This window comes from Triticum aestivum, chromosome 5D (genome assembly GCF_018294505.1).
Source record: "Triticum aestivum cultivar Chinese Spring chromosome 5D, IWGSC CS RefSeq v2.1, whole genome shotgun sequence".
NCBI classification, from domain to species: Eukaryota; Viridiplantae; Streptophyta; class Magnoliopsida; order Poales; family Poaceae; genus Triticum; species Triticum aestivum.
In genome coordinates this window covers 34,770,167-34,785,082 of record NC_057808.1, presented here as the reverse complement: position 1 = coordinate 34,785,082, position 14,916 = coordinate 34,770,167, and the positions used below count along the sequence as shown (strand labels likewise).

At 45.1% G+C, this 14,916-nt stretch overlaps 2 protein-coding genes across 2 annotated transcripts; one reads left to right on the top strand and one right to left on the bottom strand.

Annotated features, from left to right (window-relative positions):
* Window positions 1-7,793: 7,793 nt before the first annotated feature.
* Window positions 7,794-9,342, top strand: LOC123119257 (RING-H2 finger protein ATL70). Its single transcript, XM_044538982.1, has one exon. The coding sequence runs from the start codon at window positions 8,412-8,414 to the stop codon at window positions 8,844-8,846; it is 435 nt and encodes a 144-aa protein (XP_044394917.1). The 5' UTR covers window positions 7,794-8,411; the 3' UTR covers window positions 8,847-9,342.
* On the bottom strand, window positions 9,165-14,367 carry LOC100049047 (methyl-CpG-binding domain-containing protein 11). The gene is made up of 3 exons (XM_044538981.1): window positions 14,155-14,367; window positions 10,700-10,841; window positions 9,165-10,589 (listed from the first exon to the last, which is right to left on the bottom strand). Exons 1-3 carry the CDS (start codon window positions 14,230-14,232, stop codon window positions 9,547-9,549), a joined length of 1,263 nt encoding a protein of 420 aa, XP_044394916.1. The 5' UTR covers window positions 14,233-14,367; the 3' UTR covers window positions 9,165-9,546.
* Window positions 14,368-14,916: the final 549 nt, after the last annotated feature.

The window sequence follows — 14,916 nt, the reverse complement described above, 5'->3', positions numbered from 1 at the left end:
AAGACATGCTTGCAATAAGCTCAGCTCTCACATGACCAATCTTTGGATAATTCCTTAATAACACCTTGGTCACCACATAAACTCCTTGAAACCAACACATGGACTTCAAGAAATGCCTATGGACAGATCCTTCAAATATAACTCAAGGCAACCATTAGTCCATAGAGATTGTCATCAATTACCAAAACCAAACATGGGGGCACCGCATGTTCTTTCAACACTCATGACCGGTGAGTTACCCAAGGAGTTAGCAGAGGATCATCGTGAACTATGTTCGGAAATAGTTTCGAGAGGCTATGTAGCAGCATTGGAGATTCAGTCTACTTTGATGGATAAGATCAGAGAAGCCCAGAAGACAGACAAGGAAATTGCTGAGATAAAGGAAAAGATGAGTAAAGGAAAAGCCAAGGGATTTTGTGAGGATGAGCACGATACCTTATGGTTTGAGGACCGCGTTTATGTGCCCAATGATCCGGAGATCAGGAAGTTGATCTTGCAAGAGGCCCATGATTCACCATATTTGATTCACCCAGGAAATACCAAGATGTACCTGGATTTAAGGGACAGTTTTTGGTGGACCGGAATGAAGAAGGATATTGCGGAGTATGTAGCAGTTTGTGATGTATGTCAGAGAGTAAAGGCAGAGCATCAGAAGCCAGCAGGATTGTTACAACCATTGCCGATACCTGAATGGAAGTGGGATAAGCTAGGCATGGATTTTATCACAGGATTGCCCAGGACTCGTTCAGGCTATGACTCGATATGGGTTGTAGTCGATCGTTTGACGAAGGTAGTTCATTTCATCCCAGTAAAGACCACTTATACAAGTGCTAAGTTGGCAAAGATATACATGACCGGGATCGTATGTCTGCATGGAGTTCCGAGGACCATTGTATCAGATAGAGGAGCCCAGTTTACTTCTAAGTTTTGGAATCAGTTGCACGAGACTTTGGGTACCAGGCTAGAGTTCAGTACAGCCTTTCATCCACAGACAGACGGACAGACCGAGAGAGTCAATCAGATTTTGGAGGACATGCTGAGAGCTTGTGCGCTAGATTATGGATCTAGTTGGGATGACAATTTGCCATATGCAGAGTTCTCTTATAACAACAGTTATCAATCCAGTTTGAAGATGGCCCCTTTCGAAGCTCTGTACGGAAGGAGGTGCAGGACACCGTTGTTGTGGGACGAAGTTGGAGACCGTCAGTTGTTTGGACCAGATTTGATTAAAGAGTCTGAACAGAAAGTGAAGCTGATTCGCGATAGGCTCAAGGTAGCCCAGTCCAGGCAGAAGAGTTATGTGGATTCTAAACGCAAGGAGACAGTTTACGAAGTCGGAGACAGAGTTTATCTTCGAGTATCACAAATTCGAGGAGTGAAGCGCTTTGGAGTTAAGGGAAAGTTAGCGCCACTTTTTGTAGGACCATACAAAGTTTTGGAGCGTATGGGTGAAGTTGCTTACAAGTTGGAATTGCCCGGAGGATTGTCGGGAGTTCACGTTGTGTTCCATGTTTCTCAGCTGAAGAAGTGCCACGCAGAGATGGCTGAGATACCACTGAGAGATACAGTGCCACTGGAAGCGATTCAGCTGGATAGTGACTTGACCTATGAAGAGAAACCAGTCAAGATTCTCGAATATGCTAGCCGAGTCACCCGCAGCAAGGTTATCAAGTTTTGCAAAGTCCAGTGGAGTCACCATACCGAGGAGGAAGCCACCTGGGAGCGAGAGGAAGATCTACGGAAGGACCACTCTCACCTATTTTCTAGCCAACCCGAATCTCGAGGGCGAGATTCATCTTAAGGGGGGTAGGTTTGTAACATCCCAAATTTTCAATTTGGAATGTTATACATAGATCATTCTTGCATATCATATTTTATTGTATTTTGTTTTGCGATCCTAGAAATTCTACGCAACTCAAGGACCCACGGAGAGAGTTGGGATTTCATTATTTTCATATTTGGGTGTTCTCAAATTTTGAAAAAATAGGATCAATTGTTTTAAGTATTTTTCTCTCTGAAAATATTTCATATCAAAATATATGAGAGGGGATAAAATGACTTCTCCACAAATAATGAAATATTGGAGGAAAAATATTAAAAACAAATATTTGATTTTATTTGAATTTTATTTGATTTTATTTGAATTAGGAAAAATACGCATTTTTCAAAATTGCATTTTAGGCCCAAATAAATGTTCATCTTGTCCGTCTTATTTTTAGAGGACGGGGAAAATTTATTTCGAGATTTTTGGAGTCCGTTTAGTATTTATTTTCTTACTTTTTCTGCACGTCCGAATTATTTAAAAAAAAGTCAACCGACTCCGGGCCGTACCCGAGCGGGACTCTTCAGGCCGGCCTTTAAAAGCCCGAGACCCCGAGCCCCAGCGCCGCCAGCCCACCCGAAACCCTAGCCGATCCGCTGCAGCCTCGGGATCCGCGCCGCCGCCGCCACCCGCGCAGCCACCCTCGCCACGCCGCCCCGCCGCCCGTCGCCGCCAACCACCGCCGCCGGAGCCGTTCGCCGGAGTTAGAGGTAGCCGCCGTTTTTATTTTATAAAACCGATCGGTTTTATTTCATAAACCCTAGTTTCGGTTTTGTTTAGTTCGGTTTATTTTTTTTGGTTTATTTATTTTGCGGACGTTCGTCCGTACGTTCGTTTTAACGAACGGTTTTCGCCCGATATTTCCGATATGTTTTTCGTTTCAGTTTAACTTTTCGCTCATTTATCGGAATCAGGCGATTCACGGGCCTAGAGTTTCATCTCGAAACCCTCTTTCTGTTTAACCAACTCAAACAAGTTTTTGCTGCTGTAAAATTTGACTTAGGTCCAGATTAGTAAACGAAGCTTGTTTCTTTCGCCGTTTGAGTTTCGTTGCTTCGTTCGATTTGATTCTTTTTGCAAACCGGAGTTCTTAAGTTGAACTTTCTGGTTAGATCTCTTATTTTGAGTTTTATTCATGCACCCTTGCTTGATTGCTTATGTATGTAATGTTTGTTTGCGATAGAGTACCCGGAGTGCGTAGCGTGCTACTACGAGTCTCTAGGTTTCACGGAACATCAGCAAGGCAAGTAACACTTTGATCATACCTCTTTACCACCCAGTTTTATTGCATTACATCAATCCTCAAACTATTGCATGATTAGGATCTGATTAAAATGTGGGTTTTGGGAAGTAGTTGAGGTAGTACCTATTGCCTTGTTTATATCAAACCTTTGGGAGTTACTTCTACGTTTGCTTATATTGCTATGCTATGCTCGTAGACGTGGATTGGGTTTGAGTGTATTTCATGACAGATGTGAGATTGTTAATTAATGGATCAACTTAAGGTGGCTACTTTAATTTACATCTGGGTGGATTGAGGCACCTGGAGAACCCAGTGTTGCCTGTATTTTTGGATATCCCGGAGTACCCGTGTGATCATCCTATGGACCGCCACCCAGGCTCAAAGGGATCATGAGATTATTCATGCTAGAAACTTCCGTGTGTAGCCACAAGCTATTATGGGCTCTAGCATAGTTGAGTAGGTTACATGATCTCTTGAAGAGGTGGGCTAGCAGATGTAGGGGAAAGTAGGTGTAACTGTCCACCCGGAGTAAAGAGTATTGTTTCTGAAAGACTGTGTCTCGGTCATCCGTTTCTCAAACACCATGCAGTGCGAGAAATCAAGCGGAGGCGATCGAGTCTTGTGGGGAAAAGTGCACAAACCTCTGCAGAGTGTACAAACTAATCATGGTTAGCCGTGTCCCCGGTTATGGACGTCTTGACTATCTAGTTCTTGGATTATCATGTGAATCTCATCATCATGTTACTTAATTTAATTTGATTGGGTTAATCACGTTCTTAATTGGGATTGAGTTGGAGGTACCTTCTCAATGTTTAACAACCACCATGATAGTTAAATAAAATTTATTCCTTTGTGGTAGGAAAAAATTGGCTTTTCGCATAACTGTAACCATAGAGCTTTCCACCAGCCAAATATGCATGTAGTGATAGCATTATTCTGTTCATTACTCTCTATGTGTTACATTGCCAGCATATTACATGTGCTGACCTGTTTTCGGGCTGCAACGTATCATGTTGCAGACTTTTCAAACGACGAGTAAGGAGCCTTAGGTCGTGGTATTATACTCAGTGATGCCGTTGGAGTTGATGGACTCACTTTATCTTCCAAGCCTTCCGATGTTATTGTTTTTAGATGGCCTTAAGCCATATTTATTGTAATGAGTTCTCTCTTGAACTATTCGATGTAATAAGTGTGTGATTGCTACTCTGTTATAAATCATTCAAGTATTGTGCGTGTCAGCATTACTGATCCAGGGATGACACTGATGCACAGAGACTAGACTGTTTGAGGTCTGGTCGCTACAAAAGCCGAGCGGTTAAGCGAATAAACCGAAGTAAAAAATAATTTTATATTTCTTGTGATGAACAACCATACAAGTTGTCATTTTTCTTGTACATGAGTCAAATTCACTACTAAGCACGTAATTTTTCTTGTAAAATAGTCATTTTTCTCTTTTTAAAATGCTAAGCACGTCCATAACCATGAACAGATGAATCAATGCACGCATATATACTTATATATATATTTATATACTATTTGTGTAAAACAGTATGTGTTTTGAGTCATAAATTTGCAAATTATAATTACATCATTTTCAAATTCTCGTCAACTTTGGTTATTATGGTATATAGCGAAACCATACCGAAATTATTTGGTATATACCGAAACCGAGCCGTATTTTAATTTCATACCGGAAGTATTAACACCGTACAAACCGAAAAACCATATAAACCGAACCATGTAAACCGAGTAAACCGAACACACAGAGTGACATAAAGGCATTGGCTAGGATGCATATTGTGAGGATTATCATTATCATTGAATTTCATTAGAGAATTTACCTCTACCACCTTAGGTGGTGATGGCGTATCAAGCCCATGTATTTCTTCAATAGGAGGTAAATTTTTGACATCCTCAGCTTTAATACCTTTTTCCTTCATAGATTTCTTTGCCTCTTGCATATCTTCAGGACTGAGATATAATATACCCCTCTTCTTCGGAGTGGGTTTAGGCGGTGGTTTGGGAAGAGTCCAATCATCATAATTTTTCAATATGTTGTTCAATAATTCTTCAATGAATACCTGGTTCACTCTGAAACCTTTCCGGTGTCCAAATAGCATCGTCCTATATATCAATATTTACCTACGGACCATTCTGGAGCTCCTCATCATTTCTGTGATCTCATTCGGGACTCCGAACAACATTCGGTCACCAAATCACATAACTCATATAATACTATATCGTCAATGAACGTTAAGTGTGCGGACCCTACGGGTTCGAGAATGATGTAGACATGACCGAGACGCCTCTCCGTTCAATAACCAATAGCGGAACGTGGATGCCCATATTGGTTCCTGCATATTCTACGAAGATCTTTATCGGTCGAACCTTATGACAACATACGTAATTCCCTTTGTCTGACGGTATGTTACTTGCCCGAGATTCGATCGTCGGTATCTTCATACCTGGTTCAATCTCGTTACCGGCAAGTCTCTTTACTCGTTCCGTAATACATCATCTCGTAACTAACTCCTTAGTCACTTTGCTTGCAAGCTTCTTATGATGTGTATTACCAAGAGGGCTCAGAGATACCTCTCCAATACACGGAGTGACAAATCTTAATCTCGATCCATGCCAACTCAACAGACACCTTCGGAGATACCTGTAGAGCATCTTTATGATCACCCAGTTACGTTGTGACGTTTGATAGCACACAAGGTATTCCTCCGGTATCCAGGAGTTGCATGATCTCATAGTCGAAGGATTATGTATTTGACATCAAGAAAGCAATAGCAATAAACTGAATGATCATATGCTAAGCTAACGGATCGGTCTTGTCTCCTAATGACGTGATCCCGTTATCAACTGACAACACATGTCCATGGTTAGGAAACCTTAACCATCTTTGATCAACGAGCTAGTCTAGTAGAGGCTTACTAGGGACATGGTATTTTTTTATGTATTCACACATGTATTTAAGCTTCCGATCAATACAATTCTAGCATGAACAATAAACCTTTATCATGAATAAGGAAATATAACAACTTTATTATTGCCTCTAGTGCATATTTCCATCAGTCTCCCACTTGCACTAGAGTCAATAATCTAGATTACATTATAATGAATCTAACACCCATGGAGTCTTGGTGTTGATCATGTTTTGCTCGCGGAAGAGGCTTAGTCGACGGGTCTGCTACATTTAGATCCGTATGTATTTTGCAAATCTCTATGTCTCCATCCTTGACCTTTTCACGAATGGAGTTGAAGCGTCTCTTGATGTGTTTGGTTCTCTTGTGAAACCTGGATTCCTTCCCTAAGGCAATTGCTCCAGTGTTGTCACAAAAGATCTTCATTGGACCCGATGCACTGGGAGTTACACCCAGATCGGATATGAACTCCTTCATGCGCTGCTTCCGAAGCAGCTATGTACTCTGCTTCACACATAGATCCCGCCACGACGCTTTGCTTGGAACTGCACCAACTGACAGCTCCACCATTCAATATAAATATGTATCCAGTTTGTGAATTAGAGTCATCTGGATCAGTGTTGAAGCTAGCATCAATGTAACCATTTACGATGAGCTCTTCGTCACCTCCATAAACGAGAAACATATCCTTTGTCCTTTTTAGGTACTTTAGGATGTTCTTGACCGCTGTCCAGTGATCCACTCCTGGATTACTTTGGTACCTCCCTGCCAAACTTATGGCAAGGCACACATCAGGTCTGGTACACAGCATAGCATACATGATAGAACCTATGGCTGAGGCATAGGGAATGACTTTCATTTTCTCTCTATCTTTTGTCGTGGTCAGGCTTTGAGTCTGACTCAATTTCACAACTTGCAACATAGGCAAGAACCATTTCTTTGACTGATCCATTTTGAACTTCTTCAAAACTTTGTCAAGTTATGTGCTTTGTGAAAGTCCTATTAAGTGTCTTGATCTATCCCTATAGATCATGATGCCCAATATATAAGCAGCTTCACCGAGGTCTTTCATTGAAAAATTCTTATAAGTATCCTTTTATGCTATCCAGAAATTCTATATCATTTCCAATCAACAATATGTCATCCACATATAATATCAGAAATGCTACATAGCTCCCACTCACTTTCATGTAAATATAGGCTTCACCGTAAGTCTGTATAAAACCATATGCTTTGATCACCTCATCAAAGCGTATATTCCAACTCCGAGATGCTTGCACCAGTCCATAGATGGATCGCTGGAGCTTGCACACTTTTTTAGCACCTTTAGGATTGACAAAACCTTATGGTTGCATTATATACAACTCTTCTTTAAGAAATTCATTAAGGAATGCAGTTTTGATGTCCATTTGCCAGATTTCAGAATTATAAAATGCGGCAATTGCTACCATGATTCGGACAGACTTAAGCAACGAGGCTGGCCCCTTGACGGTGAACCCCGTCGAGTCCTTGCAGGAGGACTGGGGCGACTCGGAGGAGGAGGGCGAGGAATGTGATGACCCGTACAAGGATGAGTTCTGGGAGCAGTTTAAGAGCTCTGATGACGAGGAGTAGTTTTTATCTTCTGTGTAGTTCAAGTAGTAGTAGTTCGAACTAGTAGTAGTAGTAGATGAATTTAGTACCTCGAACTAGTAGTAGTTGAGTTTGCTATGTTTTTATTAATTAGAATTATCTTTAATTATGTTTGAAATGAAGTAGTAGTTGAATTTGCTATGTTTGAAGTATATGTTTCAAATGAAGTAGTAGTTGAAGTATAGTTTTGCATCTTCTATTGATTGCTCTTTTACATCTCCAATATATATTTTCTGTTGGAGTTGGCATTTTTTTAAGATGCAAAAAGCATTTTTTAAAGATGTAAAATTTTATATTTTCTGTTTTGCATCTCCAAATTTGCATCTTTGCTCTCACTATCTCATCCACGTCGCCTCTCTGTTTTCGCGCACCCTGCTCAACACGTCGGAGCTCGATCGATCAGCAGGCCGGAGTTGACCGCCGGCGGCGTGCCCCGTGCGACCGCGGCCCCTCGGGCCACCGCGAGCCATTCCCATTCCTGAATAAAGAAAGAGGAGGAAGAGAAGCCGAGTTCCTCGAATGGTAAGCAGGCGTTGACCAGAACAGAGTGGATCACATCGCCGCCACCACCACCTGATGATTCCACGAAAGATATACACGTCCCATCCGATCAGATAGCTTATCATCTTCCATACTTTTAGTTGTTGATGCGGAGATAGATAAGCGGCCGTTGACTTTACCTGGCGCGCGCGCGGCGGGCCTCGGTTCAGCTCATCTCGCTCGCGGTCGCCGGAGCCGGAGCCCGGACGAGGACGGACGCCGGGGCCGGGGGGCGGGGGCATGTGAAATGGCGGCGCTGGAGATCGCCTTCGCCGCCATCAGCGTCGCGGTCATCATCGCCATTGCCTACTTCCTCCACACGTGCTCGCGGGAGGCCACGCCTGTGCCGATGCCGCCGCCCCCCGGCGCGGAGGAGGCCGCCGCCGCCGCCGGCGACGTCGAGATGCAGGCCGGGATGGACGAGGCCGCGATCAGCGCGCTGCCCAAGGTGGTGGTGCGCGGCGGGGCCGGGGAGGCGTCGGCGTCCTCGTCGTCCACGAGCTGCGCGGTGTGCCTGGGGGAGTACGACCGGGGAGACGTGCTGCGGGTGCTGCCGGACTGCGCGCACTCGTTCCACCGGCCGTGCGTCGACCAGTGGCTGCGCCTCCGCCCCAGCTGCCCCGTCTGCCGCACGCCGCCGTCTACGCCGGCGCCGGCAGCCCCCTCGCCCAGCCAAACGTGATTTTTTTTTTCTGAAACTCTCAAGATGTAAAGCAAAGTGTATGTACATTTCTGTATACTTCACTGCAAATATTTGGATGGTCGTAGGAGCATCGCCAGCACATCTCCAAACCATCTACTCCCTCCGTCCCAAAATTCTTGTCTTAGATTTGTCTAGATACGGATGTATCTAGACAAATCTAAGACAAGAATTTTGGGACGGAGGGAGTACTTAACTACACACACACCTTATACAGTCAAAAAGACTACATACCATCAAATTGGCAGCTTGAAAGAATTCAATTCAGGATGCCTGATGAATGAACTGTTCCATGGAGGATACACAGAAACCCTCATCATTATTCATTGAGATAAACAGCAACATACAGAGGGTATTTCAGGTCTAACAAACACAATACAACACGGGTACATGATAAACAGACACAGACAAACAGACAACGGTATATATGTCCCTAACATTAACAAGTTAGACAAACAGACGATATGGTGGGGTGGGGGTGGGGTACAGGTATGTCGCGCCGGGCACGGTGACGAACGCCGGCCATACAAAATGTAACTAAATGCAGAGCCTACTTTACCGGTTCTCATCACCCAGTACCGTCAGACTGGCTAAATTAACATGCTTACCAGAGGCTGATTGATTACAATGCGAATGTTGAATGATCCTAGGAGACGGCGGCACGGAGGAGGGGGCAGCTGCTTCAGGTGCACTTCACCGTCGAGGCGCCAGGCGACAGCTGCCCATTGTTGACGGCGGACGGCGACTCATTGGTGGCCGCGCCAGGTTGGCTGTCTACTGCGGCGGCATCTGATTTGGTTTCAGATACTGCAGCAGGTGCAGGAGCAATAGCAGGCTCGCTGGGAGCAGCAACTGAGTTCTCAGTTGGCTTGCTCGCTGGAGGGGCTACTTCCTCTGTCTTCGCCCCCTCCGAACTCACCGGAGGAGCTTCCTCTGTCTTCACCTCCTCCGAACTCACCGGAGGAGCTTCCTCTGCCTTCACCTTCTCCGAACTCACCAGAGGAGCGGCATCAGCCTCAGATGACTTGACATCTTCCTTCTTGTCTTCCACCGCTGGTGCCGGAGCAGCATCAGCCTCAGCTGGCTTAGCGTCTTCCTTGTCTTCAACCGCTGGTGCCGGAGGGGCATCAGCCTCAGCTGGCTTAGCGTCTTCCTTGTCTTCAACCGCTGGTGCCGGAGGGGCATCGGCCTCAGCTGGCTTGACATCTTCCTTCTTGTCTTCCACTGTTGGTGCTGGAGGGGCATCAGTCTCAGCTGGTTTGACATCTTCCTTCTTGTCCTCCGCCGCTGGTGCCGGAGCGACATCAGACTCAGCTGGTTTGACATCTTCCTTGTGTTCTACAGGTGCTGGAGTGGAGTCTTCAGTCTTCCCTGCATCTTCACTAGGAGCAGCTTTCACCTCTTCAGCAACTTTCATCTCCACATCTGCGTTTTTTGCAGCATCATTCGCCTCGGCAGGCTTCATCTCCACATCAGTGCTCTTGGCAGCATCAATCGCCTCAGCAATCGTCATCTCCACATCAGTGCTCTTTGCAACATCTTCACTAGGGGCCTCCGTGCCAGCTTCAGCTTCTTTGTCTTCTTCAGTTTCAGGATCCTCTTTTTTCTCTTGCTTCCCCTTTCTTCCACTTGAGTTCCTACTACGCTTTGGTATCTTTTCACCCTCAGGGCTATCAAATACCTTCACTTTCTCGCTAATCCGAGCTGAACGCCTTGGGGTATCACCTGTTTTTTAAAGCATTTAGATGGTCCGATTAGATTCATGCAACCATGGACTCCATACAGCCAGAGTTATCTAGATACATAATGAAAGAACACAGGGGGAATGGCTCTACCAGTTGACCAGTCAAACTCGGATGAAGTGGGGCCTCCAGGGTTTGCCTTCAGATAGCTGTTCAGCTGCCTCTTGTTCTTAATTTCCTCTCCAGTTGGTGAAACAAAAACAATCTCAGATCTTCCCCTGCTCTGGGGAGTAAACTGCAATATTAGGAAAGAGGAGATGTTAGTTGATGCCACCGAATAGAGAATATTGGTAATGGACACGTTAAGTGTATGAAATACATGCTTAAAAAAATACATATTTCTAACACTGCAAGCAAATTCACACCCGACAAAACATGTTGGAAATTAGAAAGCAAAGACAGAACAAACCTGTGTACTGCCTAAAGTTTAGTGATAGATTAACAATGTATGAGTGAAGGCAACCATCCTGTGTTTAGCACTTTAGGCTCCCTAATAATGTCAGATAATGTTACATGGCTAGAACTATTCATATTCAAGCATTGCCGTTTATTTCTGCTATCCCATACGATATTCCCAATTATACACAACAAACCAAATGAGGCAAAATCTCAACTCTAGCCTAATTTAAATAATGTCAGATGTATTGTCAAGCATTGTTCCCACTTATACACAATAAAACAAGCAAGGGGGAGTCTCAACTCTAGGTTCACCCTTCTCTCTCAAGTTTTAATTGATTATTCACCACTGCAATCAATGCCATTATTCACCAGTAACTTATGTGGTAGCTGTGCCCAACAGGAATTACATGACTACATAGAAGATTCAAGAGGGTAAAAGTTAACAATCTCAAATTTTCCCAAAAAAAAAAGAGAAATGCATATACCAGATACTTATATATTACAACCAAAAAAAATGGCATACAATCCCTTAACACTTCTGCTTAAGTGATTAGATGCACAGTAAGAAAAACATTTCAGGAATATAATTCAGTTGAACAAACACCACTGGAAAGGAAAAAATTCAAAAACTATCCATATTAGGGATTATTTTGTATATTTCCAGAATTGGTTACATGGACTATGGTTTACCTATGCAAGCTAACAATGTAAAAGGGCAGCCCCGGTGCATGTAGCTCCCGCTTGCGCAGGGTCCGGGGAAGGGTCCGACCACTTTGGGTCTATTGTACGCAGCCTTTCCCTACATTTATGTAACAATGTAGAGTTACATAAATTCAACCTACTTCTGGTCTTTGGTCTGTGGATCTAGTTTCAAAGGTGATATTGAACTTCCATGATGTGAAATTAACAGACTATCTCCAGAAGTTTATGAAAACGAATCATGTCTCACGCATAAGGTTTGCTACTTAATCAATCTTGTTTGACATAGCAAAGCAAAGGCGAGACGCATAAAGAAATTATCTTCTGAATTTGCAAGAATGCTTCAGTTCAATCCAAGAACTATTGGCATCAGCTCGTACAGTCAGCACCACATATTTCATAAATGAGTCTTAAGTGCACACATTCCAAACACAATGTCTATATTTTTGGAGTGCAGTCGCATATTATATACGTATAAAATGCAAAACCTTCTCAAGAAAGTGAAAACAGAAACACCACACATATGCTAAAAATAAATATATGAATGTTTTTTTAATTTCAAACAGAAGGCCCTCAATCTAATGTGAAATCATCGTATCCATCTCAAATCAAGAATCTTTAACTTAGGAAGTTACAAATGATTGGAACCAAACATCATAATCATAAATTACAATAATAAAAATACTTGCCATCTAGGCTCTTTCAGAGCTAGGACAAAAAAAATCACCTTTCAACACAAATTTGGCAATATATGATATATTCAACGACTGCAAGCCATACCACGTGGCCAATCCTTATGCTACAAAGAGATTATGTTATGCCTTATCCACGACACGGTCCAATCATATTATGAAAAGGTAGGTACAAGAAAACCTATAATAAAAAAAGTAACTCCTTACCCTATTCGACAAATTAATTATGATAACATAAAGAGTTATGAAGATTCTGAAGTCACAACCAACTTTTTTCATTGAACCACACAAAACCTTAACATATGTCCTTATTATCCGGCAGAAAATTATACCAATTGTCGTTATTACCCGGTGGATAAATATACCAATTGTCGTTATTATCTATCATAAATAGAAACAAAACATGCTACAGAAACAACCAAATCACCGCCTAAGCTATTTAATAGATCCTGGGTGCTAGCGTGATCCAGTAGAAAGGCTAGGGAGTCTAACCGCCATAAACACATCCGCCAATGAGCTAGAAGTTGCTCGGTCCAGAAGCTTGGAGAGTCTAACCGCCATAAACACATCAGCCAATGAGCTATAGTTCCTCAGTTCGGAAGCTTGGGGAGTCTAACCGCCATAAAGACATCCGCTAATGAACTAAGACATGTACCTTGTTGAGACTTGCTGGTGCAACCATAGAAAATCACAAAGGCCATGAAAAAGCCAATGGACTAAGCACTCAAAACACTTGGTCATTGCATTCCCAGCCAACAGGAGAAACTCCCAACTAGCATGGCATACCACAGGAGGCCTGTTGTGCCAACATCATGCTTGCAAAAGCATGCACTGACTCAGTTGAAGCAATAGTCCTGACAAAATGCCATGTCTAGATACAGCAAAATAAAAATACACAGTGTAACCAGGTTCACCAAAATCACATCGAATCAACTACGAGTTAAAATGGGGACACTGAATCCAACTAAATGAAGCAGCACAAAACTGCAAATGCAACACAATTCTTCAGGTAAACTCAATCAACTGAATCCAACTAAAACGTACAAACAGATGGACATGGAATTAAAATGGGGACACTTGAAGCCAGACGGGTACTCTCATCCCACAAAGTGCAGCACAGTTCCATGCCCAGGCAAGTAGACCAACTGAATCCAAGCCAAGCCTAAACAATTACTATTTCCTAGCCAGACCAGACCACAGGGCCAGACCAAGCCCCCTTAACCATGTCACCAACAGAATCGAGATTTGGGAATCGGCCCCCACCACCAAGCCGTGGGCCATGGCGCAAGCCTAATCGACCCGAGGGACGCTAAAGGCCCAACACCAACAGACCCTAAAGGGGATGGCACTGTTCACCAACCATTTCGCTGAGCTCACAGCAGGCGCATCCACACAGACGCGCAGCTCCAATCTAGCTCCGGGAGGGGCTCCGGTAACACGAGATAGAACTAGCCAGACAGCACTATTCCAATCACCGCAGTGGTACCTCACGAAACCCGCGGAGCCCAAACCCTAGAATCTAAGACTTAAATCTGCTAGAACCCTAGACCCCGGAACACACGAATCCAGCTCGAATTCGCGCCCCGCCGCCCGCGTCCCCGCCGCCCGGGGCCCCGACACTCGCGAATTCCGACTTAGACCGCCCAATTCGACGCAATTCGAAGCACAGCGACGGAACAAAGCACAAACACCCTCGTGTTAGCCGGTAGGTAAGGTAAAGCAGCTCGACGCGTCGACGCCGGGCCGGGCAGTGGGTACCTTCTTGGTCCATCCCTCGGGCGCGGGCATCTCGACGGACACCAGCTCCTCCGCCGCGCGGTCGCCGCCGGTGGCCATGGCTGCCGAGGTCTCGGGGTTCTGCGCGCGCGCGCACGAGGAACGCGGGGTGGGTTTGGGGTGATGGAAGAGGGGAAACGATGGACGTGTGGGGATTTGGGGATTTTTATATCGAGTTATCGGCCCCCGTGCTCTGCCGTTCGGTAGATAAACCCGCGCGCTGACGGCATACCAGCCGTCCCCCTCCTACGAAGTCACTGACGGCTGGGACCGGTGCTGATGTACAAATGCGGGTCCTTTTGTCGGTCAGAAGGGAGGGTTGTGAGGTAAGCGGTCTGGTACGGGGCCGCTCGTTGGTCAGGACAAAGCGGTTGGGGCGCGGGGAGACGGCCGTCAGGCGCGGGGGGACGGCTGTGCGCTCGCGTGGACGTGGTCCATGGACCGCGGACCCTGGCTGCGGCTGGGGATGGCGCCCTGCCCGTGCGGTCCACGGACTGGGTGCACGAAGTGGACGTGGAGCAAATGGCGGGACTGAGCCCTGGAAAAAAAACCGGATTGCACCGCGCGCTGTTGGAGTCCGGGGTCGCGGGAGCGGGGCGGGGTGGCCTGCTGCTCGACGAATATTCGTCAGCGATGGGCGATGACACGTGGGGCCGGCGCGAGGGGCTATCTGCGTGTCACAGGGATCCGTGTCCGCGCGAGCTGCTGCCATGTGGCAACATCGGCATGGATAAGGCCCGGGGG